Source organism: Chiloscyllium punctatum, chromosome 14 (genome assembly GCF_047496795.1).
Source record: "Chiloscyllium punctatum isolate Juve2018m chromosome 14, sChiPun1.3, whole genome shotgun sequence".
Taxonomy (NCBI): Eukaryota; Metazoa; Chordata; class Chondrichthyes; order Orectolobiformes; family Hemiscylliidae; genus Chiloscyllium; species Chiloscyllium punctatum.
The window spans coordinates 4,893,640-4,920,166 of record NC_092752.1 but is presented as its reverse complement, the minus strand read 5'-3'; the positions used below and the strand labels follow the sequence as shown (position 1 = coordinate 4,920,166).

At 41.0% G+C, this 26,527-nt stretch overlaps 2 protein-coding genes across 7 annotated transcripts in view; one reads left to right on the top strand and one right to left on the bottom strand.

Annotated features, from left to right (window-relative positions):
* The window catches only part of dapp1 (dual adaptor of phosphotyrosine and 3-phosphoinositides), a 64,313-nt gene extending 56,728 nt beyond the window's left edge, over positions 1–7,585 (top strand). The window contains exons 4-9 of the mRNA XM_072583801.1: positions 657–787; positions 874–921; positions 3,511–3,573; positions 4,852–4,937; positions 5,440–5,527; positions 5,885–7,585. Coding sequence (XP_072439902.1) covers positions 657–787; positions 874–921; positions 3,511–3,573; positions 4,852–4,937; positions 5,440–5,527; positions 5,885–5,914 — 446 coding nt within the window. The 3' untranslated portion in view covers positions 5,915–7,585. The remainder of the gene's footprint in view (positions 1–656; positions 788–873; positions 922–3,510; positions 3,574–4,851; positions 4,938–5,439; positions 5,528–5,884) is intronic.
* Positions 7,586–7,701: 116 nt separating this feature from the next.
* On the bottom strand, positions 7,702–26,026 carry lamtor3 (late endosomal/lysosomal adaptor, MAPK and MTOR activator 3). Of its 6 annotated transcripts, XM_072583807.1 has the most exons (9): positions 25,916–25,979; positions 24,828–24,891; positions 19,506–19,541; positions 18,192–18,226; positions 16,471–16,743; positions 15,361–15,419; positions 13,949–14,082; positions 11,918–11,981; positions 7,702–8,270 (listed from the first exon to the last, which is right to left on the bottom strand). In XM_072583807.1, exons 5-9 carry the CDS (start codon positions 16,506–16,508, stop codon positions 8,197–8,199), a joined length of 369 nt encoding a protein of 122 aa, XP_072439908.1. In that variant the 5' UTR covers positions 16,509–16,743; positions 18,192–18,226; positions 19,506–19,541; positions 24,828–24,891; positions 25,916–25,979; the 3' UTR covers positions 7,702–8,196. The 6 variants fall into 6 exon arrangements, with proteins under 6 accessions (XP_072439908.1, XP_072439907.1, XP_072439906.1 ...); XM_072583806.1 differs by lacking the exon at positions 24,828–24,891 and having other exon boundaries at positions 25,916–26,023; XM_072583805.1 differs by lacking the exon at positions 24,828–24,891 and having other exon boundaries at positions 25,829–25,990.
* Between the last annotated feature and the right edge of the window lie 501 nt (positions 26,027–26,527).

Below are 26,527 nucleotides of genomic sequence, written 5' to 3'. Positions count from 1 at the left end.
CAAACCTAAGCACAAAAGCAATTCAAGGCTTACACTGTAGTGCAGTACTGAGGATGTGCTGCACTGTCTTCACCATTTGGATGGAAAAGTGAAGTCTCCAAGATGACATACTTGCCCATAGGGCTGCTCTCTCATACAAGAGAAAGGCTCACACATCCTCTGGCAAAAGGAGGTGACATGGAGAGTCTTTGCAGTAACCTCAACTGGTGTAGGAATTGAACACACACTGTTGGTGTCCTTCACAAACCAGCCATCCAGCCAACTGAGCTAACCTACCTCAATGATCTTGAACTCAGGTCACAGCTAACTGCATTGGGTATGTGTTGAAGACCCTGTGGAACAATCTCAGTTTATCCGCCAATGAACATCACTAACACAGGTTGTGTGGTCATTGTTGCTGAATGTGGGATCTTGCTTTGTGCAAAATTGGCCACTGCATTTCCTGCAGTAAAACTATGATTACACATCAAAAATACTATGCTGGCTGTAAAGTGCTTTGAAATCTATGCTAATCCGTGAAGAAAGTTGTGTAAATACAAGGCTTTCTTTCTTTAGAAAGAGTCCGCTTAGAGAGAGGTACCGAGAAGCATTTGCAGTTTGAATGTAGCTTGAATGTAGTTTGAATGTTGAACTTTCTTTTTCCATGTTCAACAAAGGGACCCTTCTTATACTTAAGAAACCATATCCTCGAAAGGTAGAAGAGCCTTCCATATACGAGTCTGTGCGGGTCCACACAGCCATGCAGACCGGCCGGACAGAAAGTGATCTCGTTTCTGAAGCACCTTCAGTAAGTTGCTATTTCAGCCTCTCTCCAGCATTTGGCTTCGAAACACTAACTGGACTCCCCAATAAATAATTCTCTTCATCTTTCAGCTGGGCACCAAGGAAGGGTACCTTATTAAGCAAGGAGGCAGAGTAAAGGTAACATTTTGCATTCTGCACATTCTAAAAGTACACTCCAGGATGATGTAACTTTATGCGTACCTGCACATTCTCAAGACAATTGTTAAGCTTTGGAGAAGGGGCTGGGGGCATGTACCAGGAAAATACAGGGAATGAGGCTGGGGATGTGGAGAAATTAAATGCTCAGCAGTTTGACTCTGCCCTATGGTGTGATTATATGGGCAGTGCCATCTTTGTGCCAGGCAGCAGCTGTTCCATTCAGCTGCACCACATTGGTATGTGTGAGTCATTGCTGTGTCACTTAGCAGTGGCATTGACAATGAACACAGACCTTTTGATCAAAAACAGCATTCTGACAAAGTTTATTCATTCCACTGGAGTTAGTTGTTCCCACATTCTTAAAAGGTTAAGTCATTGAACTTTGAGAGTGCCAGCAAGACTGTAACAGAACGAGTCAATGGTAGTATTCCATACTTGGGAAGGGTGATGATCAAAGGGAGGTGGACAATTATCTATACTGAGAAGGCAGAGATAACCACAGGGGCCCCAAATTTGTACAATGACTGGTCAGGAATTGGAAAGATTGGGTTCAAATTCCTGACAGAATTAGTTCACATTTTTGTGATGCTTTGCAGATGGGATTTTGTAGCTCTTGAACTAAGTGGGTTGGCTTTGCGACTTCAGAGTTAACCATATTGCTTTGGGTCTGGAGTCACATGGAGGCCAGACCAGGTAAGCAATACTGATTTCCTGCCCTAAAGGGCATTAAAGAACCAGATGGATTTTTCCAACAATTGATGATAGTTTCATGGTCACTATTACTGAGTCTAGTTTTCAATTCTAGATGGGATAAATCGAATGTAAGTTCCACCAGCTGCCAGTCTGGGATTTGAACTCCTATTCCCCAGGCCTGGATTTTTGGATTGTACTCAGTGATCAATGTAGCCTCAATAGGTGATTTCAATAGGGAACTGGTTAACTATCTCAAGGAAAAAGGAATGTGGACTACAATCCCTCTTTTTTTTTACTTTTCCTACACAGACCACCAAGGTCCATGCATGAGAGTGATTCCAATGCAGAGTGTGGTGGTAGCCTGCCAGTTGGTGTGTGCAGAGCCTCACAGCAACCACACAGCTTAGAGGGAACATTGAGTACAGGGACTGTAGGATCAAGTGGAGGATTGGGATGAAACTGGATCAGTCTTTGAACGAGTCAGCAGAGAGTTGACAGGCTGAATGGCCATAGGTGGGGCTGCACCATTCTACAATCCCATTGGTCAGAGCTTTGGCTGGAGACCTGATGTTAGAAATAATGTGGGAAAGGCTGAAGAAAGCAGGACAGGTGAATGGGGCAGGTTGATTGTGCCAAATATTGCAAACCAGAAGCCTGGTTTAATAATGCAAAAATAATTACATTTTTTCAAGTCAGCTTCTGGGTGCGATACTCTTCAGAGACTTGGTTGCTGGGCCAACTGACCTGTTTCAACAGTGTCAGGATTCTCTGGATTCCTCTGTCACAACTATAGAGCCAGCAGCGTGCTCTAAAGGACTGTTTGATAGAGTGCCCAGTCCTCATCCATATGGTCTTGCTATTTATTTAAATTGAGGGCTAGAGACTCTTTACCCTCCAATCCCAGCCAAATGTTAATGCAAATACAACACAGGGCAATTGTAATGTTAAGCTTCTGTTCTAAGCCTAAGAACAGGAATTGACGATTTAGCCCCATCCAACCTGCTCATACTGGAGTAGTAATCCAAAGGATTAATACTAATATTATGAAGGTGTGAATTAAAATCCCACCAAAAGATTTTGTGAATTGGAGTTCAATTAATGGAAAAGAATGGAATAAAGAGCTGGTATCAGTAAAAGTGACTAATGAAACGGGTGGGTTGTTGTAAAACGTAGGCAAAAGTATAGAGTGGTACTGGAAAAGCACAGCACAGCATCCGAGGAGCAGGAAAATCGACGATTCAGGCAAAAGCCCTTCATGTAAAATGTAACTGGTTCATTGATATCCTTTGGGAAAGGAAACTTGTTATCTTTACTTGATCTGGTCTATATGTGTCCCCTAACCTACAATATTGTCATCAATGTGGCTGACTCTTAACTGCCCTCTGAAATGCCTATTAAGCAACTGTCAACACATGGACTGCAGTGCTTTAAGAAGGCAGTCCTCCTCCAGCTTCTCAAGGGCGATTACAGGGAAGCAATAAAGACCAGCATCAAAACAGAAAGTGCTACAGAAACTCAGCAGGTCAGGGCAGCATCTGCAGAGGGATAAACAGAGTGAATGTTTCAAATCCACTATGACACTGACCTTGCCTGGCTGTCCTCACATTATGTGTGGGAGTGCTAATAAGGCAGAAGAAAACAATACTTTTCACGGGCGTGACCCAATCTCTCAGAGACTGGCTGGTGAGGTTCTCCAAGGGATTACAGATTACAGATGGGACAGGGCCTCCAGCTTCAAGCATGGTAGGTAAGCCAGTCACCCAGAGTCATAGACAGCAGGTCTGCTCGTTTCCTGTGACTGAATTTACTAGCTAGATGGTTGAACAATGTTATACTTTTAATGCTTTATTTTTCCTCTTTTCTGCTTTTCCTCAGAGCTGGAAAACAAGGTGGTTTATTCTACATAGAAATGAATTGAAATACTTCAAAGATAAAATGGTTAAGTATTGAAAGAAATTGCATCTTATTAACTTTTTTAAAAATAAAAATGTTAAGTTTAAGCTCATGACCAAGGAAGAGTAAACTGATAAGAGAAAAAAAGCTTGCATTTTATATACAATGTGGAGGTGCTGGTGTTGGACCAGAGTGAATAAAATCAGAAGTCACACAATACCAGGTTGTAGTCCAGAAGGTTCATTTGAAATCACAAGCTTTCAGAGCGCAGGTGATGAAGAAACAGCAGTCCAAAAGCTTGTGATTTTAGATAAACCTGTTGTGACTTCTGATTACATTTTGTATAGTGCTTTTGACAACCATCAGAGCTGTTCTTTGAGGTACTTTTTGTGTGGGCAGTGTTGTGTAGGCAGGTAACGTGGGAAACAGCACCCAATTTGTGCTCAGCTAACTCTGACAACATGAATAACAATCAGTTTTTTTTGATCGATAATTCCCCTGCTGTTTCTCAAAATGGTGCTGTGGGGTCTTTTGCATCCACCGAAACTGCCCTTGATTTTTATGTCTCACCTGGAAGACAGCACCTCCAACACAGCAGTACTCCCTCAGTTTTGCAAATAGTGTGAAGGCGTTGACATTTCTACTTGAGTGCTGGAGTGATACTTGAACCTGGAACCATCTGACACCAATTTAGCGACAGCTAGCATTTTCAGATTAGATGACGGAGGACATTTGAGTGAGGCATAAACATTGATTTGGAATTGTTGGGCCATGCACCTGTCTGTGTGTTGTGTACTCTATATAATTCTATGTATGTTATGTACTTGGGGAGTACCACATTGCTAGAGGTGCTGCCTTTCTGACTGCGTTAAAGCAAGACACTGTGTCCCCTTAACTAATGATAAAATATCCCAGGACACTATTTTGAAGAGCGGAGGGTATAATTCCTTTTAAGCCTTGGTCAACTACTTTCCCTTAACTGACATAACTAATAGAATCAGATTATATGACAAGTGAAAGATATATCATATTGCTGTTTGCTGGACCTCGTGGATTGTTGAATTATTTTCCTTTTTAAATCCACTTTTGTTTTTGTTGTCAGGGCTAGGTTACATAATTGTTCAATGAGAAAGTGTTTTATGATCTTGTATTTCACTTTAGAATATTGCTGTTCTAAGACATTGCAACATTACAACCTGAAGGCACAGATTTGGGAGAGATGCTCTAAACCACAGAGATGTAAAACCAAAATTAGGGATGCAATATCTACTAATTTATGAAATCTTAGCTTTATAAAATATATTTGTTTCATTTACTCTGCAGTCGACAGAACCAATTAAGACTCTGGATCTAACAGAATGTACTGGGGTTCAATTTGACTACTCTCAAGAAAGGATCAATTGTTTCTGGTAAAGAACATCAATTATTCTCTCTGTCTATTGACCTGAAATGAAGTGGGTCTCTTCCATAAACAGCGAGGAAACGCATTGTAACTGGACCCTCATTAAAGTTGTGGAAGTCTATTGATGATGAGAAATGAGACTTATCAACACCTTCTGCTCTTGCAAAACCCCTTCACAGTCAAAAATCAGTTTAAAGCAAACCAGTTTCTTCTACTTCCACCCTACAATCATGTAGCTTTGACAAAGGGTCAATTAGACTACAAACGTCAGCTCTTTTCTTTCCTTACAGATGCTGCCAGACCTGCTGAGATTTTCCAGCATTTTCTCTTTTGGTTTAGGATTCCAGCATCCGCAGTAATTTTATCCAGTTTCTTCTACTTTGCTGACTTGAATATTGTGCATTTGGAACAATAATATTGTATCTTTACCCTAATGCACTACACAAACTATTAATCTTTTGCTTAAGTTTTATCAAATGTGTGTTGCTAAACCTCTCTTTCCTTTGCAGTTTGGTATTCCCTGAAAGAACGTATTATATGTGTACAAAGACAGGAGTTGAAGCTGATGAATGGATCAAATTGATACGATGGAAATTGGTAGGTGCCTACTTCTCAAGAAAAGCAGTTTTGAGTATGATAGTTCCTTGAGAATAGATTGAAGCTTGGGTAAAGCATGGAAAAGGCATCTACTGCTGCAAGTATTATTGAATCTAGAGGTTATCTACTGATATGTCCTGTGGAGAAAAGTTTGGTGTTATCAACAGGTACAAAGTTGGCTACTCAAAGCTAGCAAAGAGGCAGCTGCAAATGAGTCTCAACTCTGATCTGTGAAGTGCCAGACACAGTTGGTCAAGCAGCATCTGTGCAGTCGATGTTTTGGATCAATGACCAGTCATTTGCAGTATTTTTTTTATTATAAAGCTCTAGTTAACTTTCCTCTCCTTTTGATTTCAGAGTCAATTGAAGAAAGCAGCAAAATCATAATTTGTCATCTGCGCCATAAGAGACCCAGCTTTTGATGAAAAAATTGCCATCTCTACAAACTGACGGATTTGGAAGTTCATTTATTTTACTTTAGTTTCCCTTGTTTAATCCTTTGAAATCAGAGCATAGCATGCAGATTTGATACCAGTTTAATAAAGCCGTAAAAGCAAAGCACTCAGACCATTTCTCCAGGAATGGAACTCAATGACCAGAGTTATACAGTATTGCACTCTCTGGATAAAGAATGATTCTAAAGAGGCTCCTCTATATCAAATGACTAAAGTTTGGGACTTCGCTCCAACAGAAGACTGCAGGAGAACTTTGTTATAAACACTTAAAACAATGAAGGCGTTTCTTCTTTCAAGTAATCAGTGAGAATGTGGAACTTGCTGCCGAAGCAAAGATATGTTTAAGGGAAAGGCATACAAGTGGTAAAGGAACAGCCCAATGTTATGCTGCTATAATTGGATGAAACAGTTATTATTAGTCAAAATGCAAAGGATGAAGTAACATATTTAAATGCTACCTGGAACATGTGCCCTGGCTGGTTTGACTTCAGCTGTGATCCATCACTTACAACAGAAGTGAACAGTTTAATTTAGGAAGAATGCTTTGGCTACCAGATGTTATTTAAGCCTCTCAGCACTTTGTATTTCCCAATATTTGCTACCACTTTTAAGATATTTCTGATATGTGTAATTATTTTTGAGTACTAGGTAAGGACATTAGGTGTTTTTTAAAAAAACATTTAAATGTCAACTGTAATTTTCTTTTGCCATACTTACTCTCATTCCAACTTCTTGCTGATTTACATTGTTTTCTCTGACAGGGATTCCTATGGAAAAATACCAGCTGCATCTAAAAAGTCATTTGTTAAATAACTAGTAGTTCCCCGTTTTACATTGCTTCCTTGAATGTAGTTTTAACGTTGAGTCATCTGCATTGTGCTTCAGTGCCAACCTCATTAAGCAAATGGCAGTCCATGTCCTTAGAAGAGGGTAGCACAGGGACAGATGTCATCTTGTGCCAGAGCAATTAGAGAATGCACTTGAGGCAATTTCAACCTATTAAACGTGGAGCCAGCATCCTGAAGATGACCTGCAGTAAATCCAAAGGAAGAGCCAGGGTTCCTTATCTCCATCAAAAAGGGCATTTTTCGTGACTCAAGCGGATCTTAATTTTGGAATGCTCACACTGAACATGTATGGTACTCTTGGGGATATCTCTTGCCTGGAATAACTGAAGACCTTCCCTGCTCCCAATTTCAGTTGAAAAATTGACTCGTCAAAAACATAGTATAAGCTTTCAGGAATAAGTGAGGACTTATCGCACAAGTTTTGGCAGTTTTAGCCCAAAATTGCAGTCATGGCTACCTACAACTGTAGAGTACTCACCATGAAAGTTTTTGTTTTAAATTCATAATTCTGAAGTTGCAAATATTTCCGTGACCTATCTTCACAAAGTAGGTTCAGTTATGGTCAAGTAATATTGCAGACTATTTTCCGTTTAGAAAAAAGGCAACAGTGGGACTGTAAGGCTTATGATTCAGAAGTTTTGATTTGCATTTTTAACTTGCCCTTGGTGCAATTTCAATAGTTAGCACTATTCTGGCTAAGGCAGGGGAGATTGTTCTTAGACTGGTGTAAAGAATAAAAAGGTCTGAACCCAAAATATCCTTTTACCATCTTCACTCCCATCTTGAAATCTCAATATTTACACACACATTACACTTTTTAAAAAATGTATGGTACTTTGTAGTAAATTATTAAGAAATAAAGTTGTGGACATTGACAGCTTTAAATACTCAAATTTTATTCCAAATCATATTGCGCTCAGTGAATGATAATCACTTCTCGGTTCTTCATTTACAAGCAAGAGTGAATTGACACACCAACAGGTTTTGCAGCTGTGCACCACTTTCGTAACAAGATGCTCAGCTTGGGCATTAAAACCAGACAAAGAAATTAATTTAAAGCCAGTTATAGTATTTTCCTCTTCCCTCTGCCTTGAAAATAAATCAATTAGAGCCCATGAATTCAGGATACCACAAATACTATTTTTGCATAAACACCACATATGGTGGCAGTAAGGTATCAAGGACAGCAACAGCTGTATGCAGTAAATACTGTCAATCAAAACTTAGTCATCTATGTTCCAATTCTCATTTTAGGAAGTTTTAAACTTGAAGTGCTTTTAAGAGCATCGCTTGAAATCCTGAAAACTGCATGCTGTGCCAATAAGTTCACAATCTTGGAGATGTTCTATTTGCTGGCTTTGGCTCTTCATGAAACTTCCACAGCCTGACGCAACTCTTCAAACAATGGTGCGAGCTCTTTCTCCAAACTGACAATCAATCCTTTCAGGACAGAAAGCGGAAGTTAGAAAACCAGTAAAATGCAGAAATACTACAAAAGAGCCATCAGGAATTGGTCCTCATGCTCACCAATGCAAGGGCTCAGAGCTATACACTCACTCATCTATTGCCACCTTGCCCTTTCCCGCAACCTTTGTTCAGATGCTATTCATTCAGTTGCTTTTAAAATCTAGTACAGATTCCACTACTGCTCCAGTTCCAGACAGGGCATTTTAATGCCCTCGCTCCACAAATAAATACATGTTTGCATTCTTCCCTCCTGTTTACTCGTTAATCAATTTAATGCACTCTAGCTACCAACCAATAGAAGCTGTCTTTTGAATTTGAATAGATCTTAAAGAACAAAGAAGAAAGAAAATTTTATTTCTTCTTTGTTCTTTAAGATTTATTCAAGGCCCTCCAAGTCTGAGCTGATCCAAATGTACTGTCTAAACCTGTCGGTCAAATCCTAAGCATCTGTATCCCTCTGCTCCCCACCTACTCATGCATCTGTCCAGATGCATTTTAAATGAGTTTACCATGCCTGCCTCTACCACCTCTGCTGGCAATGCATTCCAGATGCCCACCACCCTGTGTAAAGTACTTGCTGCATGTATCCCCCTTAATCTTTCCACCTCTCACCTTGAAAGCATTACCTCTATCCACCCTGTCCATACCCTTCATGATTTTGTAAACCTCAATCAGGTTCCCCCTCAATCTCCTTTTTTCTGGTGAAAATAAACCTAATCTACTCAACCTCTCTTCATAGCTAGCACCTTCCATACCAGGCAACATCCTCGTAAATCTTAATTTAGAATGTTTCTTTCAGGTCTCAAACTGCCCCAGCTTCCCCAAATGCCTTTTCATTTAAAAAAAAAAGGCTCCCATCTCTGGTATCAAATAATAAATCTCTTCACATCCTCTTGGACTCTGACTTATTCCCAAAGTAAGGGCACTATTCTAACTGTAGCATTGTTTTTTGGTTTTATGTATTCTGGATCTCAGTTTAAAAGGTAAGAGTCTGTGTGCCGCTTTACTTTCTAGAAAGCTAACATATCCACTCCCCTCACTTTTAAAGAATTAAGTCTCTGAACCGAAACCTTCAAAGTTTGTTTAATCTTATGCACTTTCTAATTTTCTTCTGAAAATGAATTTTCTCACATTTATCGGATTTAAATTTCACTGGTGACTATGTAGCTATGCTACAAACCTACATGTCTTCCTGAAGTTTAGATTAGATTACTTACAATTTAGCATGGCCAATTCACCTAACCTGCACATCTTTGGACTGTGGGAGGAAACCGGAGCACCCGGAGGAAACCCACGCAGACACGGGGAGAACGTGCAAACTCCACACAGTCAGTCGCCTGAGGCGGGAATTGAACCCGGGTCTCTGGCGCTGTGAGGCAGCAGTGCTAACCACTGTGCCACCGTGCCACCCACGGTTAGTTCCTTCATTCTAACAATTTTCACATTCCTATTTTTGTGCCTGTGTGTTTTGCATTCCTCAGGAGTTTTGTTGCTGCTCCATCTTAACTACTGAACAACCTTTCTACAGTGACTCTCTTACAGAGCTTCATAAAGATTAATAGTCACTTCGTTATTTATTTTCTTCCCATTTACCACAATGTTAATTTTTTAAAAACTGACCCTTTTTTAAAAAAATCATCAGCTGTGCATTCTTCACTTAATAGATTCAAACTCTTTCTTGCAAAATTTAATAAATTTGCAGTGCAAAAATACACAGGGATTCAGTCATTATGGGATCCCTGTGTGGAAGCAGGCCATTCAACCCATTAGGTCCACACTAACTCGCTGAAGAGGATGCCACCCAGAACCCTCCAGAAACCGATGCATTGATAATCCTTCATGTTTTAGACATTTTACAGTGAAATAAATGATTGGAATATACACATTATAAACAAAATCATCATACATTAAAATCCTCATAATAGAATATTTAATCCAAAATACATTTTTTTTAGACCATTACTAGTAGTTACACCTTTTAGCAATAGCTGTGAAGGAGGTGGTCCTCATGGGACTGTGCTCAGTAATTTGAAAGATTTACAGCTTGCACAATTTCAAAACTGTACTGTGGAAGAGTGGGTCATTACTGACAATAACTTCTAGATTTTTACATTCACCTATGTACACTTGGACTGGTAAAGTTACTGAGTTTCAGAAAGCAATGATGGTGAAAGGCTGAGTTTAACTCTCAATGGCACAAAATCCAAGCCATGTTAAAAATCTTGGAAAACGTCAAGTTAAGGCAATGAGATAAAGTAGTTACAAGGAAATGGGTTTTCAAGTTCAAAGGTCAGTGACATCACACAAAAGGAGCTCCAATGGTAGAGAAGGAAGGTTGAAAAAGGATTACTGATCAACCCTGGACATTAAACAGAAGTGTACTGCAGGTCAAAAACGAACAACATTGTATGGGGCAGCACTATGCCTCAGTGGTTAGCACTGCTGCCTCACAGTGCCAGGGACGCTGGTTCAATTCCCGCCTCGGGCAACTGTTGGTATGGAGTTTGCACATTCCCCCAGTGTCTGCGTGGGCTTCCTCCCACAGTCCAATGGTGTGCAGGTCAGGTAAATGGACCAAGTTGCTGTCCAGAAAAGTTTCACCTTTAAGCAAGTTATATCCATTGTAATCGCAAGGCCTTAGTGCTTCTAGAAGCCTCCCAACCTGGATGAAAGCTTCGAGCATTTTTCTAAATCCATGTATGCATAATAAATCAACTTAAAGTTAACAATCTCTAACCTCCACCTTATACTGAATTTAAAACTCTACATATTGAATAATTAAGAAGATTTATATAATCTGCAATAAAGGCATTCATAACATTATTTACCTATCAATGTCTGAACATTTTTTTCTCCTTTTCTAAGGATTCTGCCAACATAACCCTCCCATTGTTGTACATACCATCAACCTCAAATTTAACAAAAGTAGTACAGAACGTAACGACGAACAACATTTCTGTGAAGCAGGCCACAGAAGAGGAAGTCCAAAATAACCAGTCTGAATGCCAATTTTAATGTTTTCTTTTCAGATTATGGTCTTCCTCAAATTATAATTTGCATAATTTCATATATTCTTTAAATTGACAAGATGACAGACTACACACGTGGAATTTCAGGATGACAATTTCATTCATACACTAAGCTAACATAATCTCCCCCAAAACAGTCTTCCTTTTACAACAGTGTCAACGCTTCCAACAATTTCAATCACTTCAACCAAATGAGATATTCTACCAGTGATGTCAGTAAAACCATCCCAAAAACATTTCTCCTTAGAGAGGATAAAGAGGAAATAAAAAAATTGCTTTGGTTCAGTAAGTAGCATAGTTAGTTCAGGTGGAAGGTCATGGGGTTGAATCCCATTAAAATAGTTGTTTCATTAGGAAAGTGTACACAGCAAGTATTGCTTTTATCAACCGAAGCAACCACTATTGGATTCAATTCAACAACCTGTGAGATCACAAACCTGTCTTGTGCAGGGTAGCATTCCATGTCTGGAGGACTAAAACAATACTTGTACTGGACATGGCTTAATGTGATATGAAAATATTTTGTAACTGGCTTTGGCATTAGCACAGTGGTATCTATTTTGACATGGTTAATGTACAAAAATGAAGTACCTGTGTTAGCATTGCTGTTGGCTATGAAGCTAACGACTAAGGGCAACCGATTAAACTGCACAACCTGGAGAACAAAAAAGGACAAGAAGAAAAAGAAATTAGCAAAAGCACAAATTTAGACCAGGACAATGAAGAGTTTAGGAACAGGATTAGATTATTCAGTTTATTGAGCCTGTTTAGTCATTCAATTAGATTATGGTTGATCACTACCTCAATTCCACTTTCCTGCACGGCCTGCATTATTCCCCAGAAAATGTACTGATTTCTGTAGTAAACATGGCCAATGATTGAGTTTCCACAGCTCTCTGGCATACAGAATTCCAAATACAGAATTAAATGAAGTAATCTTTCCTCAGGAGCATTTAAGGACTCTGGATGTATATGGAGTTTAGGAGGACAAGGGGGGATCTAATTGAAACATACAGAATACTTAATGGCCTGGACACATAGAAGTTGGGAAGGTGTTTCCATTGGTAGGAGAGACAATGGACCCAAGTGCACAGCCTCAGAGTAAAGGGAAGACCTTTTAGAATGGAGATAAGGTGAAACTTCTTCAGCCAGAGAGTGGGGAATCTATGGAATTCAATGCCACAGAAGGCTGTGGAGGCCAAGGCATTGAGTATATTTAAGATGCAGATAGATAGGTTCTAGGGGATCAAGGGTTACAGGGAGAAAGCAGGAGAATGCAGTTGAACAAATTATCAGCCATGATTGAATGGTGGAGCAGACGCAATGGGCTGAATGGTCTAGTTTCTGCTCCTGTTTCTTATGGTCTCATCTTGGTGTTAAACTGCCTATCACTTATGCTATGATTGTGGCCCCAATTTTAGCTCGGAGAAACAGATCACAGGAATGAATTAATCATTCTGCTGATGTCTTTTTCTGCAATTAAAACCTGGAGCTTAGTATACAGGATCAATAAGTAAACAAGGTATTCAGTACAGTGTATATCTTCAACATGCTGCAGAACTGAATGTTACAATAATTGGGTAGCTCTTGAGGTTTTTTCCCTAACTAGGTTATCTTAAAGTAAAAGATGATAGAAGATATTTTAAATGTTTTCATTTCACTGACTATGCTCCATGCTAATCCACGTCCAATAACCTGCTCTGAATATTCTATTCACATTTTAACAAATGTGACAAATGCTACCACAGCAGTTGAGACAATCAGCAATATTTTAAAAATGGAAGTCAATTTGTCACATCTTCCAATATTAATGCATAAATCCCTTTCAAATATTTCCAAGAATTGGATTTGCATTTGTGCTTTAAAAGTTCTCTTTGGGCCATACCTGTGTAACAGGTTTTGTTGAAATCAGTCCATTAGCTTTTGAGACACGGCTAAATGTTAAAGCAAAGCATGAAACTCATTAAAACATGGTGTAGTAACCAAAATGATGCAAACCTTTCTTCCTCTTTTGGTCAACAATTTGCCTCCCTGTTAGTTGTCGGTAAAGTACCTGACAATTTGATTTGAGTTGCGGACAGAATCAGAGTGTGGATCCCACCGCAAGTCACAGTATAAAATTGCACTGTACGGGTGCTGTTCCACTAGATGGCAGCCATTAGCACATTTGACTGCACATACAAGATTGGTACAATTCTGATAAATGAAACAATTTAAAATGGAAATACATATTCCTGACGCTCCAAGGAAACAAAACCATATTTAAATGCACAGGTTATCAGCAAATGGAGGGACAGGCTGATGATGCAAGAAAGATGGAAACATATTATAATCCATTTGCATTGTACGAAACTTTCTGATCTAGAAATCCATAAAGCTGCTGTATAAATTGGAATTTCTCTGAACAGTAACAACTCTACCTGTACATATTTTTTAAAATGCACCCAAACTTAACATGCATTAACACACACATTCATTCATAAAACTTTGGAATTATTGTCTAAAAAAATGTCAATTGAATTTACATTCAAAGAAAAATACACAGAAGGGTGAGAGAGGGGGCACATACCATCTATTTGAGTAATCAATTTATTAACAGAAGATTTGACAAAGAAAAATCACCTGGTAAGTATTGTAATAACAAATAATGCTCTTATTCTTTGAAAGTCCCAGCTTACTTCCTTGATCTGTTGCAAGAGCAAAGGTGGAGAGGAATCCCGGTCTCAGTGCATGCTCGGGTGCATTATCATTAGCAACTGAAGGAAGATAACCCACAGGAACAATGAACATTTATTGCTCTACAGACAAATTCAGCAAGTTACTGAAGAAAAACAAATTAACAAAATACATCAACAAATCATTCCATCAAAGTGAGGAAATCTCATTGCTATTCACGTACTAATGACATTTTGATCGCGTGGGGAAACCCAAGAAATTACTAAGCTTCAAAAACAGGACTTCACTGTATCACAGACTGGTAACAGCATACGCAGCAGCCATTTGGTCTATTGTGTCTGTGCTTGCTGTGTGCAAATCACCGAGTCACATTCCTCTGCCTTATCTCCCTCGCTCTACAAAACCTACCTTCAGCTAATTATTTGGTTCTCTTGTGAAGGTTCAATTAATTCTGTCTCCAATACATTCTCAGACAGTTCATCAACATTCTAGCTCCTAACCATGTGACAATTTCTTCACTCGCCAAAGCAAATAGGATCAATAATTGTTTGGTGACACAAAACTTGTGCTGGTGAAAAAGAAACATTTCATCAAGCTTTTTGCCTTGAACTCTTCAGGACAATTTGCAAGAGTTCCAATAAAGGAGAAACTAAGAACATATTGTACAAGGAGCAGAATGGTGACTGTTTGGCAAGGGGACTCTGGTAAAGACACTGCAAGGGAGAATGCAGCAGTTACTGATCATTAGCAGTTAACTGCCATATGTTGCTTAGATTTTAAACTGCTCAGTTTAAACAGTGAATGGTCAGAGTATTGCTGAGAGAAATGAGCCAGCAAATAGTTACCACCTATTTTGTTGACTTGGCTCAGCATCAAGGATCCAGATTCAATTCCAGCCTCAGACAACTGTGTGGAGATTGCACATTTTCCCTGTGTCTGAGTGGATTTCCTCCGGATGCTCAGATTTCCTCCCATAGTCCAAAGATGTGCAGGTTACTCTATGATTCTTCTGCCTCCTGTCCAACAGGTCTCTCTCAAACAATACAAGTTATGTCGCTGTGCACTCTTACATACCTCTCATAAAATGACTACTTCTAAAGTAGTTATTTAGCCCTGAGGAAATGTGAGACACCATATAAATGCATTTATATCAATAGCTTTGTCCTTGATGTCAAAGTTAAAAGCCATATCTAGTGTGTTTTAAAGTGAATGGAATGAGATTATGAAATTTGCTTGGGAATTGTATTGGCTCTTCCAAATGAGGAACCATTCCAAATTAGGAGTGTAAAGGTAAGGAGCATAATGCAATTACTAATAATTGCCTGTAACAACAGGTTAACTGAGCAGCTAGAACTTACCTTTAATCACAGGCACTCCATCTCTGTCAGATACCACAATGGCATGAAGGCCCTCAACACTGCAACACAATTATGCAAGATTATTCATGTTGCACCTCTATACTGGTATTGGAATTCTAATTGCACAAACTTTATTTTTTGAAAGATTGCAATAAAAATGCCCATAGTAATGAGAATCCAATTTCACAACGTTGAGTATTAACAAACAAGAATTTTTTATATTTTATCATTTCCTTGGGTTCCTGAAGCTGTTTGAAAATTCAGCAACACCCACAATATCCTGGAAACCAACAGTTTCTTGAAAGTTGCTTCAAGGTAGACAGGGTGGTAAAGGTGGTCTTTGGCATGCTTGCTTTCATTGTTCAGACCACTGAATATAGGATTTGGGATGTCACTTTGCAGTTGTACAGGACTTTGATGAGGCCACTTTAGGAGTACTCTGTACAGTTCTGGTCACCCTGCTATAGGAAGGATATTATTAAACTGAAGGTGGCTTAGAAATGATTTAACAGGATGTTACCAGGAATGGAAGGTTTGAGTTATAAGGGGTGGTTGGATAGGCTTGGATTCTTTTCCCTGGACCATAGGAGGTTGAGTGGAGGCTTTATAGAGGTGTATAAAATCACAAGGGGTACAGATAAGGTGAACAGCAAAGATCTTTTCTGTAGGGTGGGGGAGTCCAAAACTAGAGGGCATAGTTTTAAGGTGAGAGGAGAAAGATTTAAAAAGGGACCTAAGGGGAAACCTTTTCACACAGAGGGTGGTTTGTATGTGGAACGAATTGCCAGAGGAAGTGGTAGGTACAGGTGCAGTTACAGCATTTAAAAGATATTTGGAGATGTACATGAGGACAGTGGAAAGTGTATAATGTTGCCACACAGTCAGCACCTGAGGCACAAGTACCTCGGTACAGAATCTTAATAAGAAGGTGGAAACAAAGTTAAAAGTTAAACATTGCAGTAATCATAATATAGTGTAAAACATACAAAATAAGGTTAAAAGTTACACAATACAGACCTCCTTAGTTTTAAGTAAAAAATAAAGAAATAAAGCTGAAAGTCCAAGCCCTTTATGTGCTTAGCCACATTGGACTGCACTTCAAGGAATTACCTCGAGACTAAAAGTCCATGCTGAGGCCACCATGCCATGTCTGTGGGCTGGGAGGAGAAGAGAGGGGAAAAAAACAGAGACAAAAAAAAGAGAAAAAAAGAAAAAAAAAATGGATGAAGCGAATGAGCTCCATCTGAAGTGCCCTACTCCACTGCTGTCTTGGACGAAATGAGGGATATGGGGCAAATGGGATTAGTTTCGTTTGGGAAACTTGATCAGAATGGATGAGTTGGATCAAAAGGGTCAGTTTCTGGGCTGTAAGACGTTATGACTCTGAAAAACACAATTATTGCACAGATTTTTTCACTACTCACCCCTTGTAAAGTGTCATATATTTTCTTTATCATGCATTGCATGTGCATAAAACATTTTTACACCCTGTCTACTAAGTACGATTTTATATCTAAAATGACTATGCAGAATTAACTACAGTATTCATGTCAATGTCATTACAATCAATCTATTTCCATTTCTTTTTAATGGTTTAAATATTCACAGCCATTATCTCAAAACTATATTCAATAGGAGACCCCAAGTTAAATCGAAACTGTAACAGTACAGCGAGTAAGGAAACAATACTTATACTCCCTACTGCAATAGCTACAGAGCAATTCAATGTTGCCACATTTAAATGAGATTACATTGTTCAAAGTTTGTCTGCACTAAAGCAGTGTCACTTTTAATACCATTCTGATTCCATATCTTCCAAATGTTTGTTTGTTTATGCCAACAAAATTAAACAGCCCATGCGCTCTAATCAATGTTATTTATTCATCAAACTGACCTAACTATATAAAGGCACTTATCACCATTTATGGTGACCACATTTTGGATAAACGTCACCAGGTATCCTTCCTTTAGGAACGCAACAAAAAAAGTGAAAGAAAGTTTGAACAATTTATTGAACCAGATAACAGCTGTAGAATGTTAACTGATCAGCTCAGATCTTCATTGATGCATTGATTGTTGCCACACAAAAGAACCTTGGCTAATTCGAATCTAAAGGAAAATCTATCTAACTCTCAACTATATCTTCACTTGCTTGCATTTCTAAGTGCTGCTTCTGTTATGAGACCAACCCTCTAAGATTCTGAATTGATATACGCTAGCTGTAAAACCAAGAATTAAGGTCACCAAGGTAGTGGTGGAATAGTCTCTTAGCTGAGCTTATAAAGCAAGATTATTATAAGTAAAATAGGACAGAGCTACAGAGCTAATCATGGCCTAGGTTTGAGGCCAAACTCAGCAGCTGCCACACAATGCCCCATTGCCTTTGTTTAACATTATACACACAGTCCTGAATATCATTCACTACACTTTAATCATTATCTTTGGTTTAGAGATATGTCTAGGCTGGCTTTCCAACAGTATTAGTAACCAGTTGGCACTTGCAGATGAAACATAATTTCTAGCATATTACAGGCTGAAGTGGGGGACGGTGAGGAAATTGCCAAATGCTGCTAAAAAGACAAATGCTTAGAGACAACTAACACCACAAAGATATTTGTTAGTCAATCTGAAACATTATTACAGAATTTCAGGAAAGATGAGATTAGAAAATAAAGGGAAAAGTGAAAATACAACATTAAGAAATATATAAGTGTAATAGCAGAGGTGTTACAGCTTATTTCAGATGTATTGAAGGTACCAGTCAGTATAAACTTATCTAAAGAAAAGTCAGAAATCAAAACACAGAAGGAAGGATTATTTTACAATTTTACCTAGGCAACTGCTTGTAAAGGTATCTCTTCAAGTCCTGTAGAAAAAGAAAGACATCTGTTTAGAAGAACACAGTAAAAATGTAAATTATACTGCATGTTTTCAACTTGAATTCAGAACTGAAATTCATAGAATCACTACAACATGGAAACAGCCCCACATATCCATACCAAAACTCCAAAGAGTATCTCACCCAAACCCATTCCGCATTACTCTACATTTACCCCTAACCAACACATCCCTGAACACTATGGGCAATTTAGATTAGATTCCCTACAGTGTGGAAACAGGCTCTTTAGCACAACAAGTCCACACTGACCCTCTGAAGGGTAACCCACCCAGACCCATTTCCCTCTGACTAAGCACCTAACACTATGGGCAATTTAGCATGGCCAATTCACCTGACCTGCACATCTTTGGACTGTGAGAGGAAACCAGAGCACCCGGAGGAAACCCACGTAGACAATTCAACAGAGTCTCAACCAGTTACAATTATTTAACTCTCACCTTCATGCAAGGTATTCCATAGCAGGATCCTTTATAGATATATCATCGTCCCCTTTCAAAGGCTCAGAGTTGAGAGGGGGATAAGAGGAAGGACTCACCCACTTTGAACTTTCAATGTGCAGTAATTAAATTTCAACCTCGTGTCACTGCTATCAGGTGCTGGTTGTTTCATGTACATGCAGAAACCTCTGCTCAAACTAAGCTTAAATAGATCAATGGAAGAACATTCTGCCTATATTTTAGATTAGATTACTTACAGTGTGGAAACAGGCCCTTCGGCCCAACAAGTCCACACCGCCCCGCCGAAGCACAACCCACCCATACCCCTACCCCTACATCTACCCCTTACCTAACACTACGGGCAATTTAGCATGGCCAATTCACCTGACCTGCACATCTTTGGAGTGTGGGAGGAAACCGGAGCACCCGGAGGAAACCCACGCAGACACGGGGAGAATGTGCAAACTCCACACAGTCAGTCGCCTGAGGCGGGAATTGAACCCGGGTCTCTGGCGCTGTGAGGCAGCAGTGCTAACCACTGTGCCGCCCATTTATTTCCTAATAATTCAAAAATTAAAGGAATGTCTTGCTAGTGGGATCTACAGAGGCTGTTTGTTACATTTTTAGATGAGGTTTTGTTGAAATTTACAAGAATGGCAGCATGGCTTACTGTAGCATCATATGCATTGCACTAGTCAGCTTTAGTTAATGGTAGAAGACATTTTCTACATGCTCTTCAAACTTGCTACAACGTAGGCAGCCTAGCAAATTACACATTTCTTCTTACCAATTAAGAAAATATTACTTACATCTGCCATCTTTCTTTAAATGGTTAATACTCAATTCTGAAACATAAAACAGTAATACACCATCGCTAAATGTGTGACTTTATCCTTTGATACTTAGCAAAGTAAACAAAAGGATAGCATAGTTAACTTTCATATTAAATTGAGCTATAACAGAGTGAAGGAACATAAGGTTTTTAAAATCAGTGGTCTTTAACTGTGTTCAGCAAATCAGTTCTGAGGAGTTGGATATGTTCTGCATCCAATAGTTTCATGCTGCATCTAAACTTCCCACATGCTTTAGCCACCATCACATTCACAGTTCAAATTCCTCCATGGGCTCATCCCTCAAAATCAACCAATTCTGTCAGCCTTCCAGCACAGGAACACTCAGTCACATCCCTCGACTGGGGCCTCAATCCCCAATTTTAAACCTACTTGGAAGCTGTGCCTTCAGCTACCCAGATAATCTGGGATTCCCTCCCTAAACCTTTCTCTCCTTCCCCTTCATATCTGCTGCTTTAATCAATATCTCAAGGAGCTCAATGCCAAAAATTCTCATTTTGGAACATCTAAATACTTTAATGATGTTTTATAAATACAACTCATTCTATCAATGACATTTTTCTATTTCTATCAGCCACCTGGGCAAACATACTAAATTAGGGATCATATCAGATTCTGCAACCACACTTGCTAACTAGGCTGAAGCTTTCTAAACACATTTTACTTAGGACCCATACAACAGGATGGGGGGTGCTTTCACTACATCATTTTGCACTCCATTCACTTTCTACCTCTACAGCTATTTGGATGGCAGAACATACAGCCTGATAGTTTCAAGTATGCAATTTTCTGGATTAATGCAATTTTGTGCATTAAAAATTTCTAATACTGTTTTCTAATACCTATAATGAGTAACTAGTTGAAAGTGACCAACTCCATCACATTCTAGAGCATTAAAGAATTTGCTGAGCATTCACTAACCCAGGATATTTTAGAACAATCATACTGTACAGAAGAAGCCATTCAACCCATCTAGAAGTATACCTGTACTTCTACGAATATACTACTACCTACATGCTCCTGTACTAAGGTCCATAGCCTTGAATCAAAAGGTGTGGAGCTGGAAAAGCAGAGCAGGTCAGGCAGCACCCAAGGAGCAAGAGAGTTGATGTTTTGGGCATAAGTCCTTCATCACATTCTTGAAATGTTAACTCCTGCTCCTTGGGTGCTGCCTCACCTGTTGTGCTTTTCCAGCACCACACTTTTTGACTGACTCTCCAGCATCTGCAGTTCTCACTTTCTCCTCCGCTCCATAGCCTTGAAAGTTTGATGCTTAAAGGCCTAATCCAAGTATTTTTTTAAAAGATTGAGGCTTCCCACTTTAACTGTCCTCCCAAGAGTGCATTCCAGACAGGTGCGTTGGATGAAAATGTTTTTTCTCAAATCTCCTCTGAACATCCAGCCTTACACTTTAAAATTATGCTCCCCTTTTATTGACCCCTCAATCAATGTGAACAGCTGCTTTTTATCCACTGTCTATGCCCCTTATAATCTTATACACCTCTATAATGCTCTCCCCTCAACTTTCTCTGTTCCAAAGAAAACAACCCAAGTTTATCCACCTCTCTTCATAGCTGAAATGCTCCATCCCAGGCAACATCCTGGTGAATCTCATTTGCACCCCCCTCCAATATAATCACATCCTTCCTACGTGGTGACCAGAACTGCATTACAGTTGCAGCCTAACAAAAGTTCTATACAGCTCCAACTTGACCTCCCTGCTCTTATAATCTATCCATACATTTTAATAAATATATGCTACAAAGCCACTGATTTCTTAAATAGTAAATCCCAAACACACTTGGCAAAATAATCTCTTTCTCCTTCTCATAATGTCCTATGTAGTGTTTTGTGCAGTCCTTGCATGGTATTTTGTACACTACATTGGTTTTGCTCATGCTGGGTATCGGGTCCTTCATCCTGGTGCGTTGTTGTCTGAGAGTGGCTGTTGGTTAATGTGCTGTTATGCCACAACCCAAAGGACCAGCCACACTACCATACATCAAAAACATTTCTGAACTGACAGCCAGACTACTGCGACCACTAAGACTCATAACAGCACACAAACCAACAGCCCTCTCAGACAACAACTCACCAGAATGAAGGACCCGAAACCCAGGAGGAGCAAAACCAATGTCGTGTACAAACTCCATGCAAGGACTGCACAAAACACTGCATAGGACAAACAGGAAGACAGCTAACGATCCGCATCCACGAACACCAACTAGCCACAAAACGACACGACCAGCTATCCTTAGTAGCCACACACGCAGATGACAAGCAACATGAATTCGACTGGGACAACACTACTATTATAGGACAAGCCAAACAGAGAACAGCCAGGGAATTCCTAGAGGCATGGCACTCATCCACAGATTCAATCAATAAGCACATCGACCTGGACCCAATATATCGACCACTGCAACGACAGCTGGAATTGACAACCGGAAGCGGCAGATTCAAACCACTATAAATGCCCGAGGAAACATCACAGAAGCACTTCACAGGAGGCTCCCAAGCACTGAGGATGTCACCTAGACAGGGGACGAAACATCTGCAACACAAATTCCCAGCTCGGTGAAAAGAACCACACCAATGAATAGGAAGGGTTTCAAGGGATATGGGCCAAATGCTGGTAAACGGGACTAGAGACTAGAATAATGTTGGATATCTGGTCGGTAAAGGTGAGTTGAACCAAAATATCTGTTTCCGTACTGTACAACTCTATGACATCCTCAGCTCCATTCAGATAAATCCCCTCTACAAAACCTTAGCACCCTCGCTAAAGTACAATACTTAGCATACTATAATACAGCAACTGGGGTCTGACTGGGATTTTTTGAATGTTTAGTGTGTTATACCAATTGCCTATACTTGTATGGTCAAACATGAAATGTACTTTGAATGGATGTGTTCTCCCCCTCAATGTACATACCCCTTAAAAGCATCACTGTTCCTTCAGCTGCTGAAATTGTGCTAGTTTTATATTGCCACTCTACATAGTCATAGAGCTGTACAGCATGGAAACAGATCCTTCGGTCCAACTTGCCCACATCAACCAGCTATCCTAAATTAGTCACGGTTTGGACTCCCCCATCCACAGGAAAAGACCTTGGTTATTCGTCATATCCATGCCCCTAATGTTTCATAAAGCTCTATGAAGTTACCCCTCAGCCTCCAATGCTCCATGGAAAGTAACCCTTCCCTTTGTTAAATTTCATTTGTCACTTGTCTACTCATTTCATTGTTCTCCGTCTTTCTGCAGTCCATTACTGCTTCTGCGTTTTCCTTTGATTTCCAAATTTTAGATCTTTAGTATCCTTTGAAATTGCCAAAGTCCAAGACTTTAATATTTATCATAATAGACAAAACCTAAAAGCCAAAACTAAAGCTGTGGAGATTGGCAGGAAAGCTGTTTTTAATTCCTTTGCTGGAGGAATGTCCATCATTATGGTGGCGTGACAGTAAAGATGAAGAGAAAAACAGAGAATGGCTGTTTTCTCTGCTGAGTGGGTCAGCAACATTTAAATATCATTGGTGAGGGGGGGAAAGGATACTTTATTTCACTTGGAGATTTGTTGGAGTATGCAACATGCTACTTGAAAGGATGCTAAGAGTTGATTTGATAAATAAAATAATTCATTGCATAGCACTTTAATGACTTTAGGATGTTCCCCAGAGTTTTACAGCCCCTAAAGTACTTTTGAAGTCTTGCTACATTACATTGTAATGTAGTTATAAGTTACAGAATCACAAAGGGTCAGATTCAAAAAGCACAGATGATCATTTGGCTGACCACATCCGTGCAAAAGCAGTTGGCTAATTCAATTTCCCTATCCGTTCTCCACAATAGCAGACGTTTATTCACCAATTATCCAACTCACTTTTGAAAGCCTGAGAGAACCAGTCTGACTCAAGATTGGGATACAGACATAGTTAAAAATCACACAACACCAGGTTATAGTCCAACAGGTTTATTTGGAAACACTGGCTTTTGGAGCCCTGCTCCTTCATCAGTGGTTGTGGAGTACTCTACAACCCTCCAATGAAGGAGCAGCACTCCGAAAGCTAGTACTTCCAAATGAACCTGTTGGACTATAACCTGGTATTGTGCGATTTTTAACTCTGTACACCCCAGTCCAACACCAGCATCTCCAAATCAGGGATACAGACAGAATCTAACCTCATACTTTTAATGCACTGTCTGAGCTGAGATGACACTTTTTAAAAATAAAACCTTAAGTTATTTCGAGAATGTAATTTGAAAGCAGCTCTGGGATTTACATATTAATGAACCAAAACCTGCAACCCATTCTAAAAGATGAAAGACTTAACAGCAATCTACTTTGTTCAATATATCATATCAGTTGCATGCATGACACTGATCTTTTGCTATACATTCTGAATTACGATCCTGCTACACAGTTACCTGAAGGAGCAGCGCTGTGAAAGCTAGTACAGGTAGACAATCCTTTATCTGAAATCCCGAAATCAGAAGCTTTTATTTCCATTAACAAGGTTGTTTGGCCTGCAATTAAGCAAACTCCACATCCACTTTACCCACATCACTCAAATCCGACAAGGTGGTGTGACCCAGCACTGGCAGGCGTCAATTCTGTCTCAGGGCCCATAGTACTCACAGGTGTGTCTGCTGTTATTTAAATTTTTTTCAAAAACTATCACCATTAAACCGTCACTTATTCCAAAATCAGAAAAATTTCGAATTCTGAAAGCCAGCTGGTCTCGAGGGTTTCAGATAAAAGATTGTGTGCCTGTACCTCCAAATAAACCTGTTGGACCATGACCTGGTGCTGTGAGATTTTTAACTTTGTCCACCCTAGCCCAGCACCAGCAACTCTACATCATCCTCAAACAGGGCATTCCTGTTCAGATTGTAACTGCTTGCTACGTAATAAAGATATTGTAACACAGCAGACAACTTTTGGATGGTAAAGTCCACAAACAGCATTCCAATGACTACAGTAAGTCCTTATATAGCAATGCTGATTCGATTAGCATATGGAGGATACTGGCGAAAACTCTCCTTCTGTCAAATATTTTTCACTGAGAAGGCGTTGCGTGCATGTGTGGTCATATGGCTCATCCAAAAGATACAACCTCTATCATGGCTGTACACTCTCAGTGACACTGGAAACAAATGAAGCCAAAAGTTTCAGAGTCAGAGGACAACAGGGGAAGTCTCAGATAGCAGTGTGAAAGGGGAGGACGACCAGCCAGCAGGGGTGGGCAGATTGAATGGCCTCCAGTCTGTACACCCACCATGACGCCCAGTCAGTTGCCAGATCAGTTTACATGGGATCAGGATCAGCTTATCCTCCAGCACCTGGAAAACAGGGCAGTAAGTCCCTTCAAGCCAAGTTATTTTTCCCAGGGTAGGGGAATCCAAAACTAGAAGTCTAGGTTTAAGGTGAAAGGGAAAAGATTTAAAAAAGGACCCAAGAGGCAACCTTTTCACAGAGAGGGTGGAGTATTCTGAAACAAGCTGCCAGAGGAAGTAGTGGAGATGGCTGGTACAATTAAACATTTAATTGGCATCTGGTAGGGTATATGGATAGGAAGGGCTTAAAGCCTATGGAAAGATTTGAATGGCGAATGTGATGGTGGCTGAAGTTTAGGAGAAACATCAAGTCAATGGATGCTGAATATAGACCTTTGCTAAACACAGTTAAAGCAAGGCAGAAGTCCCAGACACCTCCAGAAAGTAGGGCAGGAATCCCGTCCCCCCCAAGACCCAGGGCAGCAGGGCAGGAATCCCCGCTCCTAGCCCCAGGCTACAAGGCAGGTATCCCCTCCCCTAGCCCCTGGGCTACAGGGCAGGAATCCCCTCCCCTAGCCCCTGGTCAACAGGGCAGGAATCCCCTCCCCTAGCCCCTGGTCAACAGGGCAGGTATCCCCTCCCCTAGCCCCTGGGCTACAGGGCAGGAATCCCCTCCCCTAGCCCCTGGTCAACAGGGCAGGAATCCCCTCCCCTAGCCCCTGGTCAACAGGGCAGGAATCCCCTCCCCTAGCCCCTGGTCAACAGGGCAGGTATCCCCTCCCCTAGCCCCTGGGCTACAGGGCAGGTATCCCCTCCCCTAGCCCCTGGGCTACAGGGCAGGTATCCCCTCCCCTAGCCCCTGGTCAACAGGGCAGGTATCCCCCTCCCCTAGCCCCTGGTCAACAGGGCAGGTATCCCCTCCCCTAGCCCCTGGGCTACAGGGCAGGTATCCCCCTCCCCATGCCCCGCAAACGCTGAGACCTCGCGGCGGGCTCAGTCATACCGCGCACTTTAATTCCATCCCGAGCAGTGTCTCTCCGCGGCGGCAGCACGGACAGGCCTCGGGACCCTATCGCCCGCAGAGGTTTACCTCAGGCGGATCCAGAGGCTCAGCAACGCTCGCGCAGGCGGCCGGACATGTCATGTGACCGGGACCACCTCAGGTGGGCGGATCCTTCATCATCTGAGCACTTCGTCACGTGACGGTGGACGGATCCGGGAAGGGTAAAAGCGACGTCATCTGGGTGGGCGGGGCTATCATTCCAAGCGCCCCGTAGTGGGCGGGGCTTACCCCATCAGAACCAACAGGGCGGCGTGCTGCCAGGTCAGAGAGAGGGTCTCCAAACCAACAGGGAGGGTCAGTGCTGAGGGAGTGGGCACTGTCGGAGGGTCAGTGCTGAGGGAGTGGGCACTGTCGGAGGGTCAGTGCTGAGGGAGTGGGCACTGTCGGAGGGTCAGTGCTGAGGCAGTGCCGCACTGTCGGAGGGTCAGTGCTGAGGGAGTGGGCACTGTCAGAGGGTCAGTGCTGAGGGAGTGGGCACTGTCGGAGGGTCAGTGCTGAGGGAGTGGGCACTGTCGGAGGGTCAGTGCTGAGGGAGTGTGCACTGTCGGAGGGTCAGTGCTGAGGGAGCGCCGCACTGTCGGAGGGTCAGTGCTGAGGGAGGGCCGCACTGTCGGAGGGTCAGTGCTGAGGGAGTGGGCA

Bases quoted from the DNA above. Each gene is read 5' to 3' on its own strand.
- lamtor3 (XM_072583802.1), bottom strand. The intron at 15,420-18,191 runs GTAAAATTGTAA...ATTGTGTTGCAG, and splicing joins CTTTACAAGCAGTTGCCTAG to TGTTGAGGGCCTTCATGCCA. The intron at 14,083-15,360 runs GTAAGTTCTAGC...ATCTTCCTTCAG, and splicing joins TGGAGTGCCTGTGATTAAAG to TTGCTAATGATAATGCACCC.